The 24,276-nt window shown below is 42.9% G+C and overlaps 1 protein-coding gene and 1 non-coding gene across 2 annotated transcripts in view; one reads left to right on the forward strand and one right to left on the reverse strand.

Moving 5' to 3' along the window:
- Positions 1-9,642: 9,642 nt before the first annotated feature.
- Positions 9,643-24,276, reverse strand: part of LOC126191338 (cytochrome P450 6k1-like) — a 43,375-nt gene continuing 28,741 nt past the window's right edge. The window contains exons 4-5 of the mRNA XM_049932172.1: positions 20,931-21,182; positions 9,643-10,181 (exon numbers count right to left, since the gene is read on the reverse strand). Of these exons, the coding sequence (XP_049788129.1) occupies positions 10,009-10,181; positions 20,931-21,182 (425 nt within the window). The 3' untranslated portion in view covers positions 9,643-10,008. The remainder of the gene's footprint in view (positions 10,182-20,930; positions 21,183-24,276) is intronic.
- Trnas-cga (transfer RNA serine (anticodon CGA)) lies at positions 13,133-13,207 on the forward strand. Its single transcript has one exon. It is a non-coding gene; the product is annotated as a tRNA-Ser (tRNA).

The following is a 24,276-nucleotide window of genomic DNA, read 5'->3' on the forward strand; positions in this document are numbered from 1 at the left end:
TAAGGTATGAATGTACTCCTCCTATTACTGATAATACTACTTCTACTACTACTACAGATAGTTGGGAATCTATTTTCACTTTATGGTATGAATCAACTGATACTATTTATCGAATGCACCACAGGACCTACTGTAAGGATCTGCGGACTGAAGGTACTCTTCAGAGTGCACCACACTGAGCACACATCGGTATGAGTTTTTTCAGCATGTTCCCCTGCATAAGTAGACCCATAATTTATTGTGGCATAACACTCGAATTCTGTTGCAGTAGTTTCAGACGCAGTCACTTTCATGTCTTAGCTACCAGCTTTGTCTGATCTGAACCCATCTGGCTTTTGGTCATCAGTTTGGCACCCGCTATTGGAGGTAATTGTGTAAACACGTGATGCCAGATTGAAAACCTGGGATAATCCTCTGTATCATTACTTTGCTTGGATGCTCAATATGCCGACATTCCTAAGTTGGCATATGTAGTGCATTATAAATAATAACAGTAGTCTCTCACTGTCATTACCTTGCGCAACTTTGGATAGCAAAAAACTTCCAAAACGAACATTTATGTTGAGAGAAACACACCTCTAACCGTCAGAAAAGGTTTATAAATCCTGTGGAAAAACCCTACGTCTATACCTTGCATCCAGTTGACCTACGCAACTATACTTTTCAATCCGAAAACTTCCTCCTGGAATCTTTTATAAGCACCGTTTTTTCTGTGTGTTTTCATTATAGTATACATGTCAATTTCCTCTTCAAATGTTTCAGACTATCTTTCTTCGTTTCATTTGAATCCCATCCAAATGATTGCATAATGTCATCCCAGATCATTCTTCTTCACTTTTCGTTATGCTAACTATGAATGTTCGGAATATTGTGTCGTCACTGTAAGAATCAAGGTGGTCCTGGATGCGCCGGTCTCAATGACAATAAAGTTTCTATTTCAACTAAGTTGAAAGGACATTTACATACATACTGCACAGCTATGAGCTGGTGTTTGTATGGAGTCTAGTTTGTGTCACTGATTATCATTCCCTTTCCTGTTCCACTCGGAAGTGGATCGATGGGTGAACGCCTGTGTGCTTCCATACGAGCATTGGCTTCAACTGTCTTCGTAATCGATACGCGTGTTACACATTAATGGTAGTAAATCTGATATGTCTTCACACTGCAGTAGAAACGGTAAAGTGCTCCGATCAGTTGATCAGTTGTCAGAGATTTCGCCATCCCCCCTTCTCCCCCTTCCCAGTACAGACGTTTACTGACGACATTTTGATGTCAGACTTCTGGTACAACATATCAAAACGTCAAATAACGATACTTTAGTGAGGAGAAAATGAGTGTCTGCTTCCGTACACATTCTGAAATCTCTTGTCTTCGAAGTCCTTACGCGAGATGTGCTTTCGAGGCTGTGCATTGACAAACCAAAACATGATGATAAGTGCCCACCGCAACTTCGGATGCCGCCTGGTGGCGCTGTGGGCACGTGACACGATATTTGACGTTTTGATATGTTGTACCAGAAGTCTGACATCAAAATGTCGTCAGTAAACGTCTGCACTGGGAAGGGGGAAAAGGGGGAATGGCGAAATCTCTGACAACTGATCAACTGATCGGAGCACTTTACCGTTTCTACTGCAGTGTGAAAACACTGAGGCAGCTAAGTTATTAAGTCATAACGCCCCGTGTATCTCCCCAACCGTAATAGATACAATCATGTTTTTGCTATTTTTATTACAGAGATGTAAGGCCATTTTTGATTTTTAAATGGAACCCGATGTTAAATTTTAGCGTAACATGATGGGCTTAAAAAGACGGTTTCAAATATAAATATATCATAATATTTAGGAGAATAGTTTTTGAGACACAGATATGTTCCCGTAATCGTCCTTCGAAGCGGCATTGTCCAATGCGACCTTTCCTGTTGACCAGGAAGGCGTTGTTTTCCTGCTTTTCGACATATTGCACTGGCATAGATTTCATCCGTTTCACTTCTCATTACATCAAGCACTCTCCGGTGTGGATTTCGAACGGCGCCAGGAATTTTGCCGTTTTGCTCTGCAGCGCCTACAAGATGATCCAACTTTTTTCAACGGGTGCTTTTTTACTGATGAAGCGACTTTCACCAACCACGGTAAGTCCAACATTTAACATAGGGTTCCATTTAAAAAAAAAACCAAAGATGGCGTCATATCTCTATAATAACATGTGCTCTCTGCTCAAACATGAAATGTGATGTATTCAGGTAGCCCCTGTCCCTGCAAGGGCACAATGCTGGCGCACGCACAAGTGGTTCGGAGCACACCGTACATCGTACATTGTTGAAGATGAAGTTCCGCAGCATACCACCCTTCCGTGTTCATATGCTAACCCAGCTACGTCGTCAGCTACGATTGCAAAGGGCACGGGACTGTGGGGACTCGACCGTCGATTAATGGTAATGTGTCTGCTCTACAGGTGAATCACTACAGTAGGTCGATGGTAGTCTCCCCAAACGCTATTATCGAGGTGAACGGCGGCTCGAAAAGTGCGGCGCGCCACGGATGTAAGCTGGTGGGAGCAATATTGTGCAATGGAGGAGATGGAGACATTCTCCAGCGCTTGCATGGGACCTGTGGTAGTAATCTAATACTCGCAGACAGCTGCTAATCACCTGCATCTCTCCATGCTTGATGTCTTCCCCGACGGCGATGTCATCTTTCAGTAGTACAACTGTCCGCAGCTCAGAGCCAGAACCGTGCTACTGCAGTTTCAGGAGCATTATAGTGAACTCAAGTTGATATCTCAGCGACCGAATTCTCCTGATTTGAATCCTATGGAACCCATTTGGATCGCTACCGGGCGCCGCCATCACCGCGTACGCAAATCAGCGGTACGTTATTTGCGCAAATTACATGACTACGTATACGTCCACAAACCTATCAACGAAATGTCGTGTCCATGATACGCAGAATCAGTGATGTATTTGTTCCAAAGATAGGCAAACAAGCTATTAAGCATGTGATCAGAATGTTTTTGGGGCATCAATGTACATCGTTCTGCAGTGTGTCTCATCAATCACTCATAAAGGAAACACATGTACCCATCTGAATTGCCTCGATGTCTTCCTGTCGTCTGAGTGCCTCACAGGAAAACCCAGTACGTCATTTTACAGGGCGGTACATGTAGAAACTGGTGTCTGGAAGACACCAGTCTGTACTTCATAAACACTTGATGTCACATACCAAGAAACCTACCATGGGTTTTTGCCACGGAGAATCGACGATGTATTGGGCATAAACGATACCAACGGTCGAAGTCTGTGTCACCGGTTGCCCGAGTCGGCTGCTGGAAGTGGAGTTTGCCATTGCCTGCTGCCCAGGGCCTATAGTTGGCACCTTATTGGAGGCAGCCCACACATCATGCTGACTGGGTCGCGTTACCCATGTAACCATGATGTGTCTATGAAGTGGCGGCGTGCTCTAGACGGGCATGTTCATTTATAGGAAATAGATAATAGGGAAAGAAATGGAAAGGCTTTGTGGTAATGCACTGGTGAAAGTTTAAATTTTATGACAGACCAGGACTCGAATACGGGTTTGCTGCTTCTCATGAGCAGTTGCCCTAAACCCTTCCGCCATACGGACTCGCACCCTGACCGACTCACATTTCCAACTTACACACACTGCAATGCAGCGTCCCTTGTCCTTTGACAACCTACTAGCATATTATTAATTCTCGTAGAAGTTCGGATGATATTAGTGCAAATGGACTGAAACAAACGTCAAGGAACTGTCGTGCTGTTATAGAAATGTACGAGGAACGCTGAATTGCAGCGTGCAATAAGCTGGAAATTTGGGTCGGTCAGGAGACGTATACAGAAGGCCGAAGCTGTTAAGGCAGCCGCTGATGAACGGTAAATCCGAGTTCGAGTCTCAGTCGGGCCCAGATTTTCAACTTGCAGCTTTGCATTACCACATTGCCCTATGCGGATGGAAGTCACGAATTCCAACCCATCCCTTACCTTTCTTTCCTCATTCTCTATTTCGAACAAGTGCATGCACCAGCCGCGCCATCACGGGTGGTGTCTGTTCTGTACGACGTGTCAGACAGAACAGATACCACTGAAATCTCAGCTTCCATTCCTCAGATTGGGCTGCACTTTTTCACTGATTGTGCTAGAGGTTTTTCTTCACTAAGTGTCATGCACTAGATAGCTACAACCATTTTTCCTTTCATCACACGTATTTGCCGTGGTTTTGGGGGTTACAGTTCACCTTGGCACTTCATATAAATGTGTTTTGCACTCACTGTAATGTATGCATGGTGAGTGTATTTATGAGATTGAAGTGTTTTTAGCAGACTTGAGGGATGGCTAAAATCAAGGTCAGTTACTGTTTGTTCAATGGCGGCCGCCCATCCAACACATTAATTTCTGTCATGAATTTTACGAAAATAGTACCTGAAGTTATTTTGTCAACCGTCAGATACTGTACACCCTGTACACGTTCTCCCAGAGGACAAGTGTGCTTGAATCTTTGAATATCCTTCCAGAACTTATGTGTGGGCTATTGTTCGCTTTAAACTTAGAATAATTTTGAATTTTCTAATATTTTTAAATTTCAGCTGAAGCAAAAGTGTCAGCTTGTATTTTTCAAGTTTTGCCGCCATTTTAAAGGGGGCTGTTACCACAGCGCTACACGAACAACATACTAATGGCTGAAATTGGAAGTACTATCTTGGATTTTTGAATTTCCCGTGAATTTTAAGTTAGGGTAAGTGTGCTATATGGTGGCGTAGGAGACTTCCAATCGCAGCCTGCTATTCTTGTAATATAAACAATTCGGTAGCACATTTTCGATGCAGTACAGAAGCCCTTTTTAAAGGAATGGGTAGCGCTCGCACTTGTGAACACACTATCTCAGCACACAGCAGAGGGGGTCCTCCACATAAAATGTTTAGATAAAAATGCAATTGGTTCTATCCTACTGTAATGTTTAAACAGCACAGTGTTTTAAACATAGGGTCAGTCAGCTCGTTAGTTCCAAACTTAGAGTGGCAATCATGTAATCTGTGACATCAGATAGGTAACCGTTAGCTTGTCTTTTTAGCAGGAGTGTTTGAATTTTCCACCATTTTAAACTTAGTGTACGCTGTCTATGACGTCAGAAGAAAACCCAGTGGCCATCTTGGAATATAAACTTACAGCACATGAATCTGAACCTGGGTGCTATGCTGAAGTCACAGACTAAACGGTCTCAAAACTGTACTAATATCCTCAAAGTACATTCCTCTGGAAACACACAGTTTGGATGTGAAATAAATTTGACGATTGAACCACTTTCAAGACTCTCTCTTCTTTGCGACGAAAGAAGTCCTCTTCAAATTCGAGACTGCAACTGTTCCATGGAACACCACAGTAAGTGATGCCAGCTGTCCAGTTTCTCGCAACCGTTATTGCAGTCAAATGGTTCAAATCGCTCTGAGCTCTATTGGACTTAACTTCTGAGATCATCAGTCCCCTAGAACTTAGAACTACTTAAACCTAACTAACGTAAGGACATCACACACATCCATGTCCGACGCAGGATTCGAATCTGCGACCGTAGCGGTCGCGCGGTTCCAGACTGTAGCGCCTAGAACCGCTCGGCCGCACCTGCCGGCTATTGTAGTCAGACGAAAATGGTATGTCATGTCATAGTTACAACAGAGACTGACGACGGGGCCGCTTCTTAGTTTGTGTGCGTAGCATAAAGCTGGGGGTTTTGACAGTTGTCTGACCTTTAAACCTATACTGTAGCCAAACGGTACATTTCCGAACAGGGGTTCCGTGTCAAAACTCTATCTACTAAATCCCCTTTACAACTACTTTACTTTCAATAATCGAAACAACCAAAGTAATAAAAGAAAACGAATATATACATCACCTAAGCCACAGAAAACAATATGCAAATTATGCAAAATTCAGATTTCCCGAGCCTACAATACCGGAGCTTTGATTACAAAACACATTGCTGGTGATGTCGTGTCCTAGATGAGACAGAATTATTTACAGCTTTACAACGGAAGTCGATGTTGTAACTAGACTTGGCCGTGATAAAAGTCAACTAAATGACAACTTAAAGAAAAATTGCCGAAGAATGTACCATTCTTTACAAAAGTAAACTATACTGGGCGACATAACCCAAAATTTAAAATACATCCCACATTAAGCTGCGTATACTTAATAAACTATAGCATTACATGTTGTATATCGTCTGCAAGACCACTGAAGTTGGACAAGCCTCTCCAAATTCTGGTATTCCGGAACGACAAATCCGAATGCCCATATGCCCATGGATCTAGAAGACGGCAGCTAGGCTGCGCTCTTAACATTTCCGGGCGCTGCTGTCGCCACCTCAGCGCCCCCCCCCCCCCCCCCCCTCACCAAGGAATGCTACCGCCGGCGGCCGCGTTATAGAGTTATCAGCGCAGGCCCCCGCACCTCAGTCGTGGTCCGACTGCGATTTCGTACCGTTCGTCGAAAGCAGCATTTCTTAGTTTCAAATATTGCTACGTGTGGGCTCCCGATTTGGTTTACACATCACACTTGTCACTCTGTTGTCTTAGTGTTCGTCCATTCCTGTTGTTGTCTTTGGTAGTCTTCAGTGACTCAGCGCCGAAGCCCTCGGCAGGTCGACCAGCATCTACCAGTCGTGTCAGATTTCGGTTACAATACACTGAAGCGCCAAAGAAACTGGTATAGGCATGTGTATTCAAATACACAGACATGTTAACAGGCAGAATACGGCGCTGCGGTCGGCAACGCCTATATAAGGCAACGAAAGTTTTTCGCAGTTGTTACATATGTTACTACTGCTATCAAGATTTTAGTGAGTTTGAACGTGGTGTTACAGTCGGCGCACCGTATCCGAAGTAGCGATGAAGTGGGAATTTTCCCGTACGACCATTCCACAATTTTACCGTGAATATCAGGAATCCGGTAAAACCTCAAACCTCCGATACCACTGCGGCCGGAAAAAGATCATGCAAGAACGGGACCAACCACGTCTGCTCATTCAATCTGACAAAAGTGGAACCATTCCGCAAACTGCTGCAGATCTCAATGTTGGGCCATGAACAAGTGTCAGTGTGCGAACCATTCAGCGAAAAATTATCCATATGGGCTCTCGGAGTCGAAGGCCCACTCGTGTACCCTTGATTCCAAAACGACACAAAGCTTTACGCCTCGCCTGGGCCCGTCAGCATCGACATGGACTGTTGATGACTGGAAACATGTTGCCTGGTCGGACGAGTCTCCTTTCAAATTGCATCGAGCGGATAGACGTGTACAGATATGGAGACAACCTCATAAATACATGGACCATGCATGTCAGTAGGGGACTGCAAGCTGGAGGAGGCTGTCACGTGGGGCACGTGCAGTTGGAGTGATATGGGAAACCTGATACACAAGCGTCCTGCCTGGTCACCTGCATCCATTCATGTCCATTGTGCATTCCGACGGACTTGGCCAATTCCAGCAGGACACTGCGACACCCAACACTTCCAGAATTGCTACAGGGTGGCTCTAGGAACACTCTTCTGAGTTTAAACACGTTCTCCAGACATGAACATATTGAGCATATCTGGGATGCCTTGCAACGTGCTGTTCAGAAGACATCTGCACCCCCTCGTACTCTTACGGATTGATGGACAGCCCTGAAGGAATCATGGTGTCAGTTCCCTCCAGCACTACTTCAGGCATTAGTCAAGTCCATGCCACGTCGTGCTGCGGCACTTCTGCGTGCTCGCGGGGTCCTATACGATATCAGGCAGGTGTATCAGTTTCTGTGGCTCTTCAGTGTATGAATAAACAATAAAGCCAGCAGCCTTTGCTTTGTTTATATATAGTGTTATTCACCAGTTTCAAGCAGGCTGCACAACACAGTGAATACAGAATCAATGAAGATTATTTTTAAAGAAACCAACTCAGCCTTGGCATGAGGCGAATAAAGATATCCATGGCTAAAGTCACTCAGGATAGTTCGATGGGCATTTGGTCCTTACTCATCCCAAATACTAATCCATTTTTATCCCTTGATCTGCTTTTTCGATAAAAACAGTGTTTGCTTTCAGCAGGGAGGACAGCGTAATTCCTCGTGCTTGATAAGTGAAGTCGTTTTCATTTTTTGTGTATTACGGATTTGCATAGTAATGAAATATATATACTTTTCATCTGCACTTTTCAAAAGAACTTTTAATTTTTAGCAGTCTCGTTAGTGTTCGAAGCTTAAAACAACACCTATAAATCAGTGAAACATTTTTTTGGTAGGTTGGTTGAGTAAGTAAATTCTTGTTCAGAATTTTTCTGGAATGAGGTGAGAGGTTGTAGACATTATCGCACTCTTTTGAAACCTTTCTGTATAAGAACGTTCAACTGACTGTTTGTAACAATTTGGGAAAATTACATGTCTGACCAATTTCAATCAGTTCTTTCTTTTCTATGGTTAAAGAGCTGTACTCGTCTCATTCTCCAAAACTTTTTAACCATCATTCATAATGATGTGTAATCACAACTATCAGTTTCTCCTATATTGTACGCAATTGTCCTGATCTACTTTCGATTGTACACAGTTGTTGTAAAACGTAAGAATAGCTTTTCGGTGTCTCTTTCACGTGACCGTCCACTCTATAATTCGTTCCTGTAAAAATTTCGTTTAGGCTTTCATGGCGTAGCTACTGCACTCGTATTATGTAATTTTAAGTTTTAATTTGAAACTAAGATTATATACACATGTACTAACTCGCTTACATTATCGAACTTAAAGTCATTACCTTTGTCTGAGACAGTTACGGTGCCTCTCAATCGATATGTCGCACTTCATAGATGTGAAGCGGTATGTTTACATGTTTGCTTCTTTTACTGATCAACCCCGCAATGCCGGCCCAGTATAGCTGTGCATGTCGGTCTACAGTCTGTACATAGCACGTACTACTTGCTGTGCTTACACCAAACATAGTCGACCAAGTGAAGCGTTGTATTTGTCGTATTGCAAGACACCTTTCAACGTCCTCTTGGGCGATTCAATATTTTAAATCGTGACATCACAATATTTCTATCACTTCGTATTATTTCTAAAATATTTTCTGTGACGCTACACATAATATATTATGTGCATATTTTAGTGTGTTTTATCTAATTCTACCTTGTTGAACTGCAGCTCACCTGAGGATGTTCGTATAGGATGAAACTGTCCATTGGTTATTAAATCCACCTAGGATAACAGCTATGATGTTTGGGGTTGTTTTGGGGAAGGAGACCAGACAGCGAGGTTATCGGTCTCATCGGATTAGGGAAGGACGCGGAAGGAAGTCGGCCGTGCCCTTTCAAAGGAACCATCCCGGCATTTGCCTGAAGCGATTTAGGGAAATCACGGAAAACCTAAATCAGGATGGCTGGACGAAGGATTGAACCGTCGTCCTCCCGAATGCGAGTCCAGTGTGCTAGCCACTGCGCCACAGCTATGATGATTTTCTTAAATTTCATATTAATCATCTGTGGAAGCACAAGAAGATAGACGGTATCGCATGATCAGTATTCAAGTTCACAACGGTAGACAAACAGGAAACTTACCGAACGTGTTTATATTTCAAACACAGAATAGATATACAGTAGACAGCTAATTGCACCAAGTTCCAAGTGAGGAATGGTCTTCAACTCTTTTCCATGACACACAGAAGCAACAAGGTAAGTAAATGGCACGCATTACTATGAAACATTTTTATATTTAAATGAGCAATTATTCCATTTGACAGTTATATCAGTCTCAATGAACTTTCAACAAAATACAGGAAAAAAGATTGGCACCTGTTGTTAGAGCGGTAGTATCAGTAGAAAACTGCACAATATCCACACTCTTAAACAACAGTCTGTTTAATCAGATGGTGCTAGTGTGCCGTCATAGAAGAGGCCTAATGCTGGATCCACTTGTCATTGGCTGTAAACACAGTGTGTGTAGACATTTCCACAGAGTTTTCCACTGCAGCTGCATGTCTTCACCACGCAGGCTCTTGTCGCCGCTCGAACCTCAAATTCATACCGCCGATTGGTGTAAGCCCTGGGAAGCTCGGATCCATCCGTAGCGGCTTGTCGTCCACAGCCAGTACCACAAATTTTGACAGCAGATGTACTATCGCCGTCTTCATTTGCATCAAGCCAAAACGCATGCCTGCAACAAAATAAAGGAGCCATCACTTCATTGGTGGTGCGAAAAATAATGTTACGTGTTATCAGTCTTGAAATTTCGAAATAATGAATCAAAAAATTCATTCCACTCAATATCCCACATAAAACTCTAAGACGACTAGTTGATACATAGCATAGCCTGAGTGCGGTTAGACGAGTTTCTACGCTCGTGCACTCGAATTGTGGGCTGTTCCCCAGTCTTCACCTCAGAATACAGGATACACAAATAGTTAAGTACTGTAGGTCACAGAACAAAGTTAATATCATTCAAGGGTTTATGGCCCACGTGAATTCCCTCCTAAGTTTAACTGTCTGAAGCGTCATGAAGCACCTCCGATCAAGAATTTAAGAAAATAATAAAATTCTTAAAATCTTGAAAAAAAATGGAACCCACACGACGGAATAGTCGCTGGGAGAAACACACACAAGGCAGACAGAGAGAGAGAGAGGAGAGAATGTGCAGCAAAGTGCGCTTTCGACCTCTTGAAAACAACGAGTTACGGAATTTTGTAAGAAAAGTTCTCTGTCTCAAACTTTCGACCGACATTTTGTAAGGAAAAAAGATAATAAAGTCCACGATTTGACAACATAGTTGCATAAGGAATGCATTTTAAGTTTTCACGCAACTCGGAACCACATCCGACAACTTTTTGCCGTAATTGAATGGCAGCGATGTGGAGACCCTAAGAAAGGCTTAGCATTTGAAGCCCGTCAGGCCTAGGAGATGTGGTGTTTAATGTTTTCATTTGCCATTTGTCTTAGTACTACAAAGGAGGTGATTTTCGCATTAAAATTTGCTATACATTTCATCACTGTGGTATCTGTGTTATTTGAATGCTGAATACGAGTTCGATGCAGTTACAACCACTACAGCATGCATACGTCATTGTAAGAAAGCCATTTAAATTGAGTATTTCCATTGCTTGCAAATAATAGATTTCAGATACCAGTCGTCCTTTTTAAATTTTATTGGCAGATCTAGATTTCAGCTAGAAACTAGCCATTCTCAGTGTACTATCATTCAATTAATATTCAATGAACTGTGGCCGAAGCCCGACCAACAGCTATTACATGCTTTGATCAAAAACGATAGTGCACTAAGAGTAATTCATTGAATATTGAATGAACTGTGGACAAAGCCCGACCAACAGGCATTACATGCATTGATCAAAAATGATAGAGCACTGAAAATGGCTAGTTTCTAGCTGAAATCTAGATCTGTCAATAAAATTTGAAAAGGACGACTGATAGCTGAAACCTATTATTTACAAGTCAATATAACAGTCGCTGCGTGCAACAGCCTTCCAGATGGAAGGTACCCTGATTTCCATTGCTGTAGGAATGCTAGCAAAAGAGTTCAGTTGGCGGTAATATTACTTTTTTAGCGCTGAATGATTTAGTATCACATCACGTGGTGACTGGACGCGAATTTCTGGATTTGCTGAATAATATGTAGGAGTACCGCTGAAAGCCACAAAGGTATCAGTTAATATACATTGAAATATATTTCGTGCGAATCCTAAACACAAAACTACGAGTTACAGGTGTTGGAAAAAATGAAAAAACAGCGAGAAATGCACCCTTCAACATAAATGCAGGTGCTAGGCAAGCCTGCACGTTGCACTCTTGTGTCTGACACGAACGGTGCCTGAGCAATGTCGCAAGTGTGAATCGTGGGCAGAACAGTGCTGTCAGTGAGTTACCTCGGAGCCGAGTGAATTGTAAGGCGGGCAAGTTGTTGGTGCTCGTATGTGTCCGAGGTAGCCGACGTTTTTGGTGTTTCAAGAGGCACCGTGTTGTAGATTTATACCGGATACAGGGAAAGTAAAAAAAACATCGTCCGCTAAATTACAACGCGGCAACGGCCTTGCCGCAGTGGCTACACCGGTTCCCTTGAGATCACCGAAGTTAAGCGCTGTCGGGTGTGGTCGGCACTTGAATGGGTGACCATCCAGGCTGCCATGCGCTGTTGCCATTTTTCGGGGTGCACTCAGCCTCGTGATGCCAATTGAGGAGCTACTCGACCGAATAGTAGCGGCTTCGGTCAAGAATACCATCAAAACGACCGGGAGAGCGGTGTGCTGACCCCACGCCCCTCCTATCCGCATCCTCCACTGAGGATGACATGGCGGTCGGAGGGTCCCGGTAGGCCACTCGTCTCCTGACGACGGAGTGCTTTAAGTTACAACGCTGATGAAAGTATGTGTTGAATGATCATTACAGACGGTCACTGAAGAGGACTGTGACCAAAAGTCACTGCAAAACTGATTGTCCCTCTCACTAACATTGTCAGCAACAAAACAATGCGAAGATAGCACCAGAAGCTGAGAAACGCAAAGCGAGCTGGAGTTCCAAAACAACACATCACTGATTGCAAATGCCCATAACAGGAAAACGTGGTGCCGAAACCTTAAGACGTGGACTACGGAGCAATGGAAGAATGTCACTGTTTCAACTTCTGGCCGAGTTTACGTTCCAAAAGTGAAACATGACATCGGCAACCAGATCGTGAATTTCCTTGGGGTGCATTGTCACTCTGTAATACTGCGTTACTAACAAGGATTACGTGATCTTTGTGGCTGATCATGTCAATCCCATGGTACAATGTTTATTCCACAGAGGTGACGCTGTGTTAAAAGACGACAGGTTCTATGTCCAAACAGCTCGTATCATCCAGGACTGGTTTTGTGAGCACGAGGATCAACTGTAGCATCTCCTCTGGTCCGACGGTCACCAGATCTGAACATTATTGAACCTTTGGTCTACTTCGTAGAGGAGGGTGCGTGATGGCTACCTCACTCCATCATTGTTTCCTGAGCTTATCACGATTTTGCAGGAAGATTGGTATATTTCGCAGGAGAGCGTCTGTAAAGTTTGGAAGGTAGGAGACGAGATACTGGCAGAAGTAAAGCTGTGAGGACGGGGCGTGAGTCGTGCTTGGGTAGCTCAGTTGGTAGAACACTTGCCCTCGAAAGGCAAAGGTCCCGAGTTCGAGTCTCGGTCCGGCACACAGCTTTAATCTGCCAGGAAGTTTCATATCAGCGCACACTCCGCTGCAGAGTAAAAATCTCATTCTCTCAAGATTGGTATAAGATACCCGATACCCCTTGAAACCACACAGGACCTGTAATTATCAATTCCGAGAAGACGGAAAGCTCTTTCGAATGCCAACGGTTTTCCTACAGCGTATGCCAATGAATTATGTTTTTGGTGTTTCCATACTGTTGTTCAGCCCTGTAATTAGAGCAGAAACATGAGGGCTTTTGTACAGCTGCACGTATGACAGACCTCAGAATTACATTTTTACCACACATCTTATAGGCTGCGATACGTTACTGAACCCTTATCGAGTATTTCTGAGCACTCTAAAAAAAGCTGATAATAAAGAATTCCAAGATCCTTCAGAATCTTAGCAATTCCCTTCAACATGATACGTAAAAGTGAACTCTTCAGTATACAGCAAAAAAAGAGATCCACAACGCGTTAGCACCTGTAGGCAACACAAACTGTTAAATATACGAAAGGTCCATGGAATGGCTGAAGCGTCACGTACACAAAGAATCTACACCGCGCACTACTCCATTCTGTCTTATCGAGACTTTAACGATCACACAGAAATAAAATACACGAAAAAACCTACACCGCGCACTACTCCATTCTGTCTTATCGAGACTTTAACGATCACACAGAAATAAAATACACGAAAAAACCTTATTTTATTTGCTACATTTCTAATTATTTCCTCTGCTGGCCGACGTTATTATTTCCATGTCATTCATCTTAAATAGGAAAGCACAAGCTAAGTTTAAACAGAAAGTACATCACTTGAGATGATCTCCATGGACAAGATATGTGTATGACTGGGATCTAAAGGTCTATGACATAACTAACGCCATGGGTCGGAAAAAAGTATATCTTATTTTACTTGAAGTATCCATTATGAAAAGACTTTTTCTCTAGATGTCTGCCTACCTCAGTGGTCAGCGTGAATGACTGCCACGCGGAGGACCCAGAATCGATTCCCATTACTACAAAGGATTTTTTCTTGGCTAGAGAACTAGTAGGGGGTTCACTAATTCTCGTGATGCTAAGAGGAGCTACTTGAACGAGAAGTTCCATACCGCATTCGCGTGAGGCCGCATTTAAGAGGGTCTCACGTGACTGGCCGACAACCGTTGGGCCTTCAGCGCCTGGACGAGGAGAACGTTTTGTTTTATTTGCTCCAGATGAGCGTCGCACTTCTGGGATGGTTCCTGGTAGGTATCTCAGATTTATGAGGAGTACTCAATAATCCATCAAAAAAGCGTTTTGTGAGCCAGTTCTTTCGTGTATTTACCACTTTTCCTTAAGATTATACCTATGACTCTGTCTTGGATATGCTTTCCCAACTATTAGTTTAATGTGGTCATTCCACTCACAGTGTCTCTGAATTGTTACTCCTACACATTTTACGGTAGTTACTGTTTCCACCAGTTCGTCAGAATTAATGTAACTGTATCATAGTGGATTTCATTTGCAATGTATGCACAGTATGTTACATTTATTTATGTAGAAGGTCAATGAGTCGTGGTAAAAATTGCTGTTTTGAAGAGCGCGCTGCAGCGCGTAGTGTGAAGCAGACGTCCTCCGTTTCTGGCGGTGTCGCAGCTTTGGTGTCTCCCTCTTGTGGGAAAAGGGAAAGGTTGCCCGTTCGTCCCCAGCTTGCTAGTCTGTCCCTCGTCCGCATTTGTTAGGCAATTAGTGTCTGTCTGTCGTTCGGAGTGCTAGTATGTCTGTCGTTCGGATCAACCTTTAAAGCCGGCAAAATTAGAGTCTTACCAATCCGCCAGTAAGGGAACTCAGCGAGTGGTCGCCCGGTCGCGGTTTAGTTCCTGGATCTGAGTCTGCGCGTTAGGCCGCCAGTCTGCTCGAGTTTGCTCAGGCAATGGTAATTGGCGGTTGGATCGATCGGTTGGTCGGTCGCGCACTGAGACACAAGATCTTGTCTTGAGCGTCGGTACATGTGAGGTCGCTACGTGAGCCCAGTGGGCCGCGGCGTATAGCGAGGGGTAGTGACTTCGCGGTCGACACGAGAGCAACAGGAGTCAACCTACGACATCAGTCTGGCCGATGCGAGCTGCGACGCCGTGAGACGGGAGATCGGCGCGCCTTCCTGCGTCCGTTGAAGCGGCTGGCAGCGGACGGTTCGGGAGAGAGATTTGGGGGTGCTCCGCCAGGTCTTCTCGAGAAATCGCAGTTTATTAGAAGTTAAGTGATTGGTGATATGTTGTTTGATTTACTCTTGTTAAATTCTACTTGTTTTCTTGGTGAGGTCACCAGCCGTTTTGCTTTGGGGTCGTCCCAGCATTCTTCTCCGTTTGCCCACTCGCGGGAAGGTGGTTGTTTATAAATTGGGTGGTCCGTTTTCCCTTGTGGAGTAGGGGCGGGTTAGAGCAACCTGCGGTTCGGGTTGTTCGGTAATCTCCCTATCAATCTACCGTACGTTACTAGCTGTCTCTGTCATGTTTGTCGGATCTGGTGTGTTAACGAATTTATTGCTTGGAGTGTAACGGCCTAATACCTGAAATATGTTTTGATCTTTGGAAACTTCGATATTATTGCCTATAATCTTGAGAGGTGGTATCTGTGTACTGTAGACCATCTTAACTATTGTTTGGCCAACCTTGTAGAATTTTATATAAGATTCTATTTCATGGACTTTTATTTAAATGCCCGCATCGCGTGGTCGTGCGGTAGCGTTCTCGCTTCCCACGCCCGGGTTCCCGGGTTCGATTCCCGGCGGGGTCAGGGATTTTCTCTGCCTCGTGATGGCTGGGTGTTGTGTGCTGTCCTTAGGTTAGTTAGGTTTAAGTAGTTCTAAGTTCTAGGGGACTGATGACCATAGATGTTAAGTCCCTTAGTGCTCAGAGCCATTTGAACCATTTTTTTTTATTTAAATGATCATTTTAGTATATAAAGTTGCCACCCTTTCATCGTAAGACTTTTCTTAGAAGTTAAAGTCAAGTTGCACCTTCTGTGGCAAGGTTAATATTTTAATTGTTAGTGTTTTGTACCATTCCCATCCCTCCTACGGGGGGCGCATAGTTCGTGTGCTTGTGTAAATTATTAAAACTCTTAGTTTAAAGTTATCTGGTGTGTTGCAGATTTGCACCAGTGTAGTCTTTCAGAGGCTGTTGTGAGCGGTCGTAACTACGGCCGTGTCAAAAGGGAGTGGCAAGGTTCTCTGCCTGAAGCTCATACAGTCAAAACTTGTTTCTTTCTGCCACTGAATAAATTGTAACTTTGATATTTAGGGGGTGCTTTCGGATTATAATTTTAAATCTGTTTCTTTTAAAAGAAATGCTTTTTAGGCACTATTAAAGTGAATAAGATTCCAATTTGTTAAAAGGATTTGGTTATGATTTCATCAGTTATTCCCTGGCAACTATTTCCATGCTTACATAGTGTGATTAAATGTGTTAATGTTCTTGATCAATCGCTAGTAAATAAAATAAATTCTTAAGAATATTCTTTGAAAATAAATCACGGTTCAGTTAACTGCGACTCCCTGCACAATTAATCATTCCGCTGTAGGTGATCCCAACGATGTTCTGACGTTGCGACATTATTATAGACAACCACATCGTCTGCAAACAGCCTCGCAGAGCTCATGGCCTTATCCAATAGATCACTTGCATGTGTGTTGTAAACAGTTAGCGGATTCCTGCAATTAGCATTCCACAGGTCGAATTTTATTCCGATAATAGCCACGTCTTGCATTGTATCTGCAAGGCACTCTTGAATCTAGTCACAAATCTGGTCTGACACTCAGAAAGATCCTATTCTTTTCGGTAAACATCTGTACAAGACTACATCAGTGGCCTTTCTGAAGTCAAAGAACACGGCACCCATCCGAGCGCCGGCGTCTACAGCGCTGTGGATTTCATAGATAATCATATCAAGCTGAGTTTCACAAGATCTCTCCCTTTGAAATCCATGTTGATTTTTTGTGGGGCAGACATTCTTCTCCAAAAAACGTCACAATACATGGGCATAAAACTGGTGCCACAATTCTACAACACATTGAATTCAGGAGTATAGACCAATAATTATGTGCATCTGTCCTACAAACCAGCTAGAAAACTGAAATGATAAGAATGGGAAAAAAGAGGTATATTTTAACGAATTGTAACTATGGCCACGCTCATCCTGTCTCTACATCTACACACCGAGTGAGATTCCACTGTGGTGCAACACTGATTTATACTTGTCTTCAAATCAACACACTGAGTGAAGTACCGTAGCAGTAGAACAATCTGTTGCACCTGTTATTATTATTTTCAGCCATAATGGCTATGTTTGTGAACCGTGACTGTGTGGGATAATTATTTATTTCAAGTTTCTGTTACCAGTCACTTTTGTGACTGGTAGCAGAAACTTGAAATAAATAATTAACTGTTTCACCTGTCTACTCACCCACACGTCAACTGAATTAGCACAATGGTAAAATGTTGGATTCCACCACTCTCTACACCTACGCATTGAGTAATGTATCCCAGTGGTGGAACACTGTATTCTGTCTGTCTCCAAAACCACAAATCGAGAGAATTGCTGCAATGGTTTAAGATTCGAGTCCACCTGTCTCCATTACTCCGTAACAAGTTATGTATCACAGTGCTAGAACACTAGATTCCACCAACACACCAAGTGATGTACAACATTGGCAGAATATTGGATTCCATTTGTACCCACCCCTATACACTGGAGTAGCACAGTGTTAGAATACTGGATACCCCCTGTCTCCGCACCAACACACGTCATGAAGTAACAAAATGACAGAACCCTGGATTCCACCTGTCTACACAGCTACACACTAAAAGACTTACTGCGGTGGTAGGACAACAGATTTCACTTGTCTCCACATCCTTGCACTGAGTGAGATATCAAGTGAAGGAGCACTGGATTCCATCAGTCCACACCCTTAAGGGCTAAATGAGGTACCGCAGTGGTAAACACTCGATTCCACCTGTCTCCAAATTTAAACACCAAATGAGGTACTGTAGAGGTATAAAACTGGATTCCACCTGTCTTCACACCTGCATGCCGTGTGAGGTACTCCAGTAATGGAACACTGGATTTCACCTGTCTGCAGGCCTACGTCCCAAGTGACGAATCGCAGATGCAGAACACTGCATTGCACCGTCCTCTGCACCTACACACCAAGTGAGGTACTGTAGCGGTTCAACAATGGTTTCCATCTGTCTACACACCTGCACAGCGAGGGAGCTTCCACTGTGGTGCAACATTGATTATACTTGTCTTCAAATCAACGCACTGAGTGAAGTACCGTAGTAGTAGAACACTCTATTTCACCTGTCTACTCACCTACACACCAACTGAATTACCACAATGGTAAAATGTTGGATTCCACCTCTCTCCACACCTACAAATTGAGTGATGTACCACAGTGGTGGACCACTGGATTCTACCTGTCTCCAAACCCACACATCGAGAGAACTACTATAGTGGTCGAAAACTCGATTTTGCCAATCTCCATACCTACATACCAAGTGATGTACCATAGTGCTAGGACACTGAATTTCGCCTGACTCCACACCTACACACTGGATGAATTACTGCAATGGTAGAACACTGTGACGCACATGTCTACACACCTGCACACCAACTGAATCATCACAAATGTAGTACAGCGGAATCTACCATCTATACATCTACACGACAAGTGATGTATGCAATGATAGAGCATTAAGTTCCACATGCCACCACACTACACACTGAGTGAGCTACCAGTGTGGTATTCCACCTGTCTTCAAACCTACGCCGGCCGCTGTGGCCGAGCAGCTCTAGGCGCTTCAGTCCGGAACCGCGCTGCTGCTACAGTCGCAGCTTCGAATCCTGCCTCGGGCATGGATGTGTGTGATGTCCTTCGGTGAGTTAGGTTTAAGTAGTTCTAAGTCTAGGGGACTGATGACCTCAGATGTTAAGGCCCATAGTGCTTAGAGCCCTTTAAAGCATTTCAAACCTACACACAGAGTCAGGTACTTCAGAGATGAAACGTTGGGCACCACATGGCTCCATAGCTGTACGGTGTGCGACATACCATAGTGCTAGCACACTGGTGTCCATATGTATCCACAGCTACAAACAGAGATGAGGTATTGCCGTGGTAAAACACTGGACACACATTATGGAAGGTGGCGGTTGAATCCCCTTCATCTCTGATTTATGGTTTCCTCGCTTAAGGTGGATGCCAGCATAGTTTCTTTGCAAAGGGCGTATCAGTTTGATAATTCTTTCCTTCCTTCCTTCCTTTCCCCAGTATGAATTCGCGTTACGTACCTAGTGTCCTCAGTTATTTTTTCCACTTCTAAAGCTGTTTGTGAGAATTTTTTTTTATCCCAGATAGAAGTTACAGCAGCGAAAGACATGTGTTTGTAAATCTTCAACAATCGCACTTCAGGGATCAAACCTTTTCACTAGAAAATCGTTGGATAAAGTGCACTGGCCTAAGAGTCAAAATATCGGAACGTTAGGGGTGTTTTCTTAAAGAAAAATGAATATGTTTCAAATGGCTCTGAGCACTATGGGACTTATCTTCTAAGGTCATCAGTTCCCTAGAACTTAGAACTACGTAAACCTAACTAACCTAAGGAAATCACACACATCCATCACCGAGGCAGGATTCGAACCTGCGACCGTAGCGGTCGCGCGGTTCGAGACTGTAGCGCCTAGAACCACTCGGCCACTGCGGCCTGCAAAAATTAATATGCTTTCATTGCCTAGAGAAGTGCTGTGCATGGTTAATGCTGATACTGGAGGAGCATAAATAAATAAATACTTTCCACGACTAGCCTCCGTGATATGTGGTTCGATCAGAGTGAAGTAGGCCACAAGAAAGTTTGTGGTGCATCTTATCAATGGGATAACCCCGTGCTCACAACTCTCGTAGTGAATGCTCAGGTGCTCCAAAATGTAAACCCGACAGCCTTGCAAACCTAACCTGTGCACGCCTGTATTATCAGTTACTCACCGTCCTCCACAAAGCTTTGGAAGCTGCAATTTTACCCAGGAAACCTCGATACACATTAGCTACACATCTAGGCGTATATATGAGGCAGGTACTTTCTGACCATTGTCATCTCGTCTACGAAGTGACCCATTGCTCTCGCTATTATGGGCACAGATAACCTTCCCAAATGTCTTAGTGGTCCACTAAGTTTATTCAATAAGAAGACAAGAAAAATGAAATATTTTCATTCTAGAGAAAAACGCATTAAATATTTGAAAGATAGAAACTTTTTCGAAAATACGATCCTATCTTCAGGAGCCTACTATGGGAAAAAAAGACAAAGAACAGCATTGGCATAGAAAGAAAATGGCAACATAACAACACTACCTGAGAGAGCTTTTTTTTATATAGTTGCTGATTTATTGTACCTCCATGCGTAAAAGCACTGTACTATCATCCTACATGATTTAGAGTTCTTGTGATTCACACTTACCTCCAATGAACTAAGTATATTTACCTCAAGTACTTCCATTTCTGAATTTATTTCAAATTCCTGAGCGGCGCCAACTGTTGATTGTTTAGTGCGGGCTTTAAACATAGCGTACACGTAATAAATCTTATCGCAATACCTATTTCTCGGTTACACTGGACGTGTAAAGATATTCATAAGAATTATGTAACAATTGAAAAGAATCATTAAATATGAAAGTAGAAGTGACTCACCAATGCAGATGCGTGGCCCTTCGCCGAAAGGCAGAAAGCTGTAGGCATGCCTTGATGTCACCTGCTCCTCAGAGAAGTGCTCCGGGTCGAATTTCTCAGGATTTCGAAAGAACTTCCTGTCATGATGGAGTCCCATGACTGGAATGATCACCTTAGTTCCTGTCTCCAACACACAGTCATATCCTGGCAGTTTATAATCCTTCGCCACCTCACGATTTAGAAATGGAGCAGGAGGGTGCAGACGAAGAGTTTCTGAAAAAAAGGACATATCTCATCGTAGATATCTTAATGATTAGTCTACAGTGGCGCTCCGCTTAAGGTCTTAAATCTAAAGGACAGCAGTCTGGTATAACTGGTAAAAGGGTGGGATGCTATGAGTGATAAAGTGACGAAATTATTTTTCTGAGGATTCAAAATGAGGCAACATCCACCATCATCATACAGATTTCCATGCCCACATCACAAGCCGATGACGAGAAAATAGAGGGAATATATGTAGAACTAGAGAAATTGATAAAAATACGCGGAAGGGGTGAGATTTTGATAGTCCTTGGTAGTTCGAACGTTATTACATAGAGGGGAATGGGAGGGAAGACTACTGGGAAATGGGAGAATCATCAGCAGCACTGGGGGCATTTGACATTCAAACGAAATTCATTGTGCTTGTTAGAGGAAATACGACTATCTGGTACTCAATGTGGTCCCTAAAGGGCACTAGTGGGCATTTCAGCTCCCATGTTGGACTGTAGGTGGTAGGAATTTCAAAAATATTTTCATTAGATTTTCATAAAATTTTGACGTCAAGTTTTTGGTAACTAATTATTATTACATCCTTTCACTTGTTGTAACTCTGCTTTACAACTTTTATCAATTAAAATTACTTTCCTACGTTATAAATAACCATTGTTGTGGAACCGGTGGACGGTTAGAGAATTTTACTACTAACGTAATTACAAAAGTGCGCGGTAGGTAAAAAATGTTGACTACGTCTGATATGTAGAAACAGTTTTGGAGACAAGCTTAACATCCCCGTTAAATTGTTTGCAGACGATGTTGTCATTTACCTACAGTATAATCATCACAAGAGCAAAACTAAATGAAAGATGATATAGATATATATCTGTATGGAGCGAAAAGTGGCAATTGTCATTGAAGAAGCAAACGTGTGAGTTCAACCACGTGCCTACAGAAGCAAATTCGTGAAATTTCGGTATACATTAAATCACACAAATTTAAAGGCCTCCAATTCAACTACATACTTCGAAATTACAATTACGAACAACTTAAATTGCAAAGGTGACATAGATAATGCTGTGGGCAAGGAACCCATAGAGTAAATATCTCTGGAGTGAGCATTGCGTTCTGCGCATGTTATCAACATTAAACCAGGATTGTTACCTGTTTTCGGGACTTCGCTGTGCGTGTGTGCTTTCCGCAGCGTTTGAAGTTTATGGTATCAAGAGTTTTTGTTGTGTTTCACCGTTTGTTGATAGTGTAATAGCGATGGTGAATTACTGTTGTTGCTACGGATGCAAAGAAAAATATGTGAAAGGAAGGATAGTAACTTTTCATGGGTACATACCATGTAGTTCTAATTATAGTTATCATATTAATAAGAGACACTGTATATGTTTAAAAATTTCGAGACGCATTATAATTAAGGCTTGATTCTTTAGACCTATTTTTCTACGATTTTATGACTATATAATAGATATTACGGCTCGTAAAAGCTTACAAACAATCGCTTCCTCTCGTAAATTTGCTAGTGGAACAGGAAAGGGAATGGTTAGTTGTTTCAGCAAATACTATCCTCCATGCATTTATCAGTGACTTGTCGATCATGTATATAGATTACTCAGTCTACTATTTATTTAATAAACTTGGAGCAAGTACGTAAAATGCGTTAAATAAATACTTCAAAGTGTCACAAGTAAGAAAAATTGTGCTTTAGGTCGCAAAAACGAGAAAATAGCAGAAAAAAGGACGAATTAGCAGGGATATAATCGCTAATGTGTGGCAAATTCGGTGTTTTTCGGACACTTGAAAAAGTACTAGCGTACTGTCAAGTCGTTTTGCAAGATTATCACTGCAAAAATGTACGTCAGGCTCTGTAATACTATAAAGTGCCCTATCATACCGAAAAGTACCAAAAATCGAGTGCATCTGAACTGTGACACCTATCGCAAAGAGGCAGAATGCAATATCACTTGCCCTTAAAACTTACGTAGCTGGTTTATTCCCGGTGTGAAATGGATACTGTTAAAATGTCAGCGCAACATATATAAATAATCCACGACACGTACGAAACGAATCCGTCAGTACTAGGGACGTAGTGACATTCCAAATATACAGGGCGCTGTACGGACAAATACACGACGTCTCGAGAACACGTGACCAGGCCGCCAATGTATGTTGACAACACAAAGTCTGTTGTGCGCATGTGAATGCTCACTCCAGAGATATTTACTCTATGAAGGAACCCAAAGACTTTGTTTAACTGGCAGAACACTTTGGGGGTGCAACAGGTATATTAAAGAGTCTGTGTGCACTACGCTTGTCCATCCTCTGCTACAATATTGTTGTCCAGCGTGGCACTGTTACCAGGCAGGATTGACGGAGAACATCGAAAAAGTCCAAAGAAATGCATCTGGTTTTGTATTATTGCGAAACAGGGGGAGAGCGTCACGGATATGGTAAGCGATTTCGGGTGTCGATGAGCAAAAGAGAGGAGTGTTTCGTTGCAGCGAGACCTTTTCACGAAATTTCAGTCAGCAGCTTTCTCCTCTGAATGTGAAAATTTTGTATCATCTCCAGCCTGCATGGGGGAAATTATCGTGGTAATCAAGTAAGAGAAATCAGAGCTCGTACAGAAAGTTTTAAGAGTTCGTTTTTCCCACGCGATGTTAGAGAGTGGAACGGTAGAGAAAACACCACGGCAGTGATTCGAAGCGCCCTTTCCCAGATATGTAAGCGTGAATTGCAGTGTAATCAAGCAAATAGAGGTATAGTCTTGAATGTAACATCTGTACACACACTTTTATAATGGTATGCGTGTGACAGGGGTTTTATTGGTGATAAAAAATAGAAATAGGGATCATTCGTATAACCAACAGGACGTTCGTCTCAGTGTCACTATCCTACAGTACAAGGTCAAAGGTGAATGTGACATACTTTCTCCTACTTACGCAAATGGAGCACGTCTGTTGTTTCTTTTTGTATTTGAGGCGGTCTACGGTGAACTTGATGGGAAGTGTGGAGACACCATTAGTTCATATGCATTTGCTCGGAAAACGTCACAAAGAGGGGTTTTTTACTATATTTTCGCCGTCACAAGCTGACCAAATCC

The sequence above is a fragment of the Schistocerca cancellata genome, chromosome 6, assembly GCF_023864275.1.
Source record: "Schistocerca cancellata isolate TAMUIC-IGC-003103 chromosome 6, iqSchCanc2.1, whole genome shotgun sequence".
Lineage (NCBI taxonomy): Eukaryota > Metazoa > Arthropoda > Insecta > Orthoptera > Acrididae > Schistocerca > Schistocerca cancellata.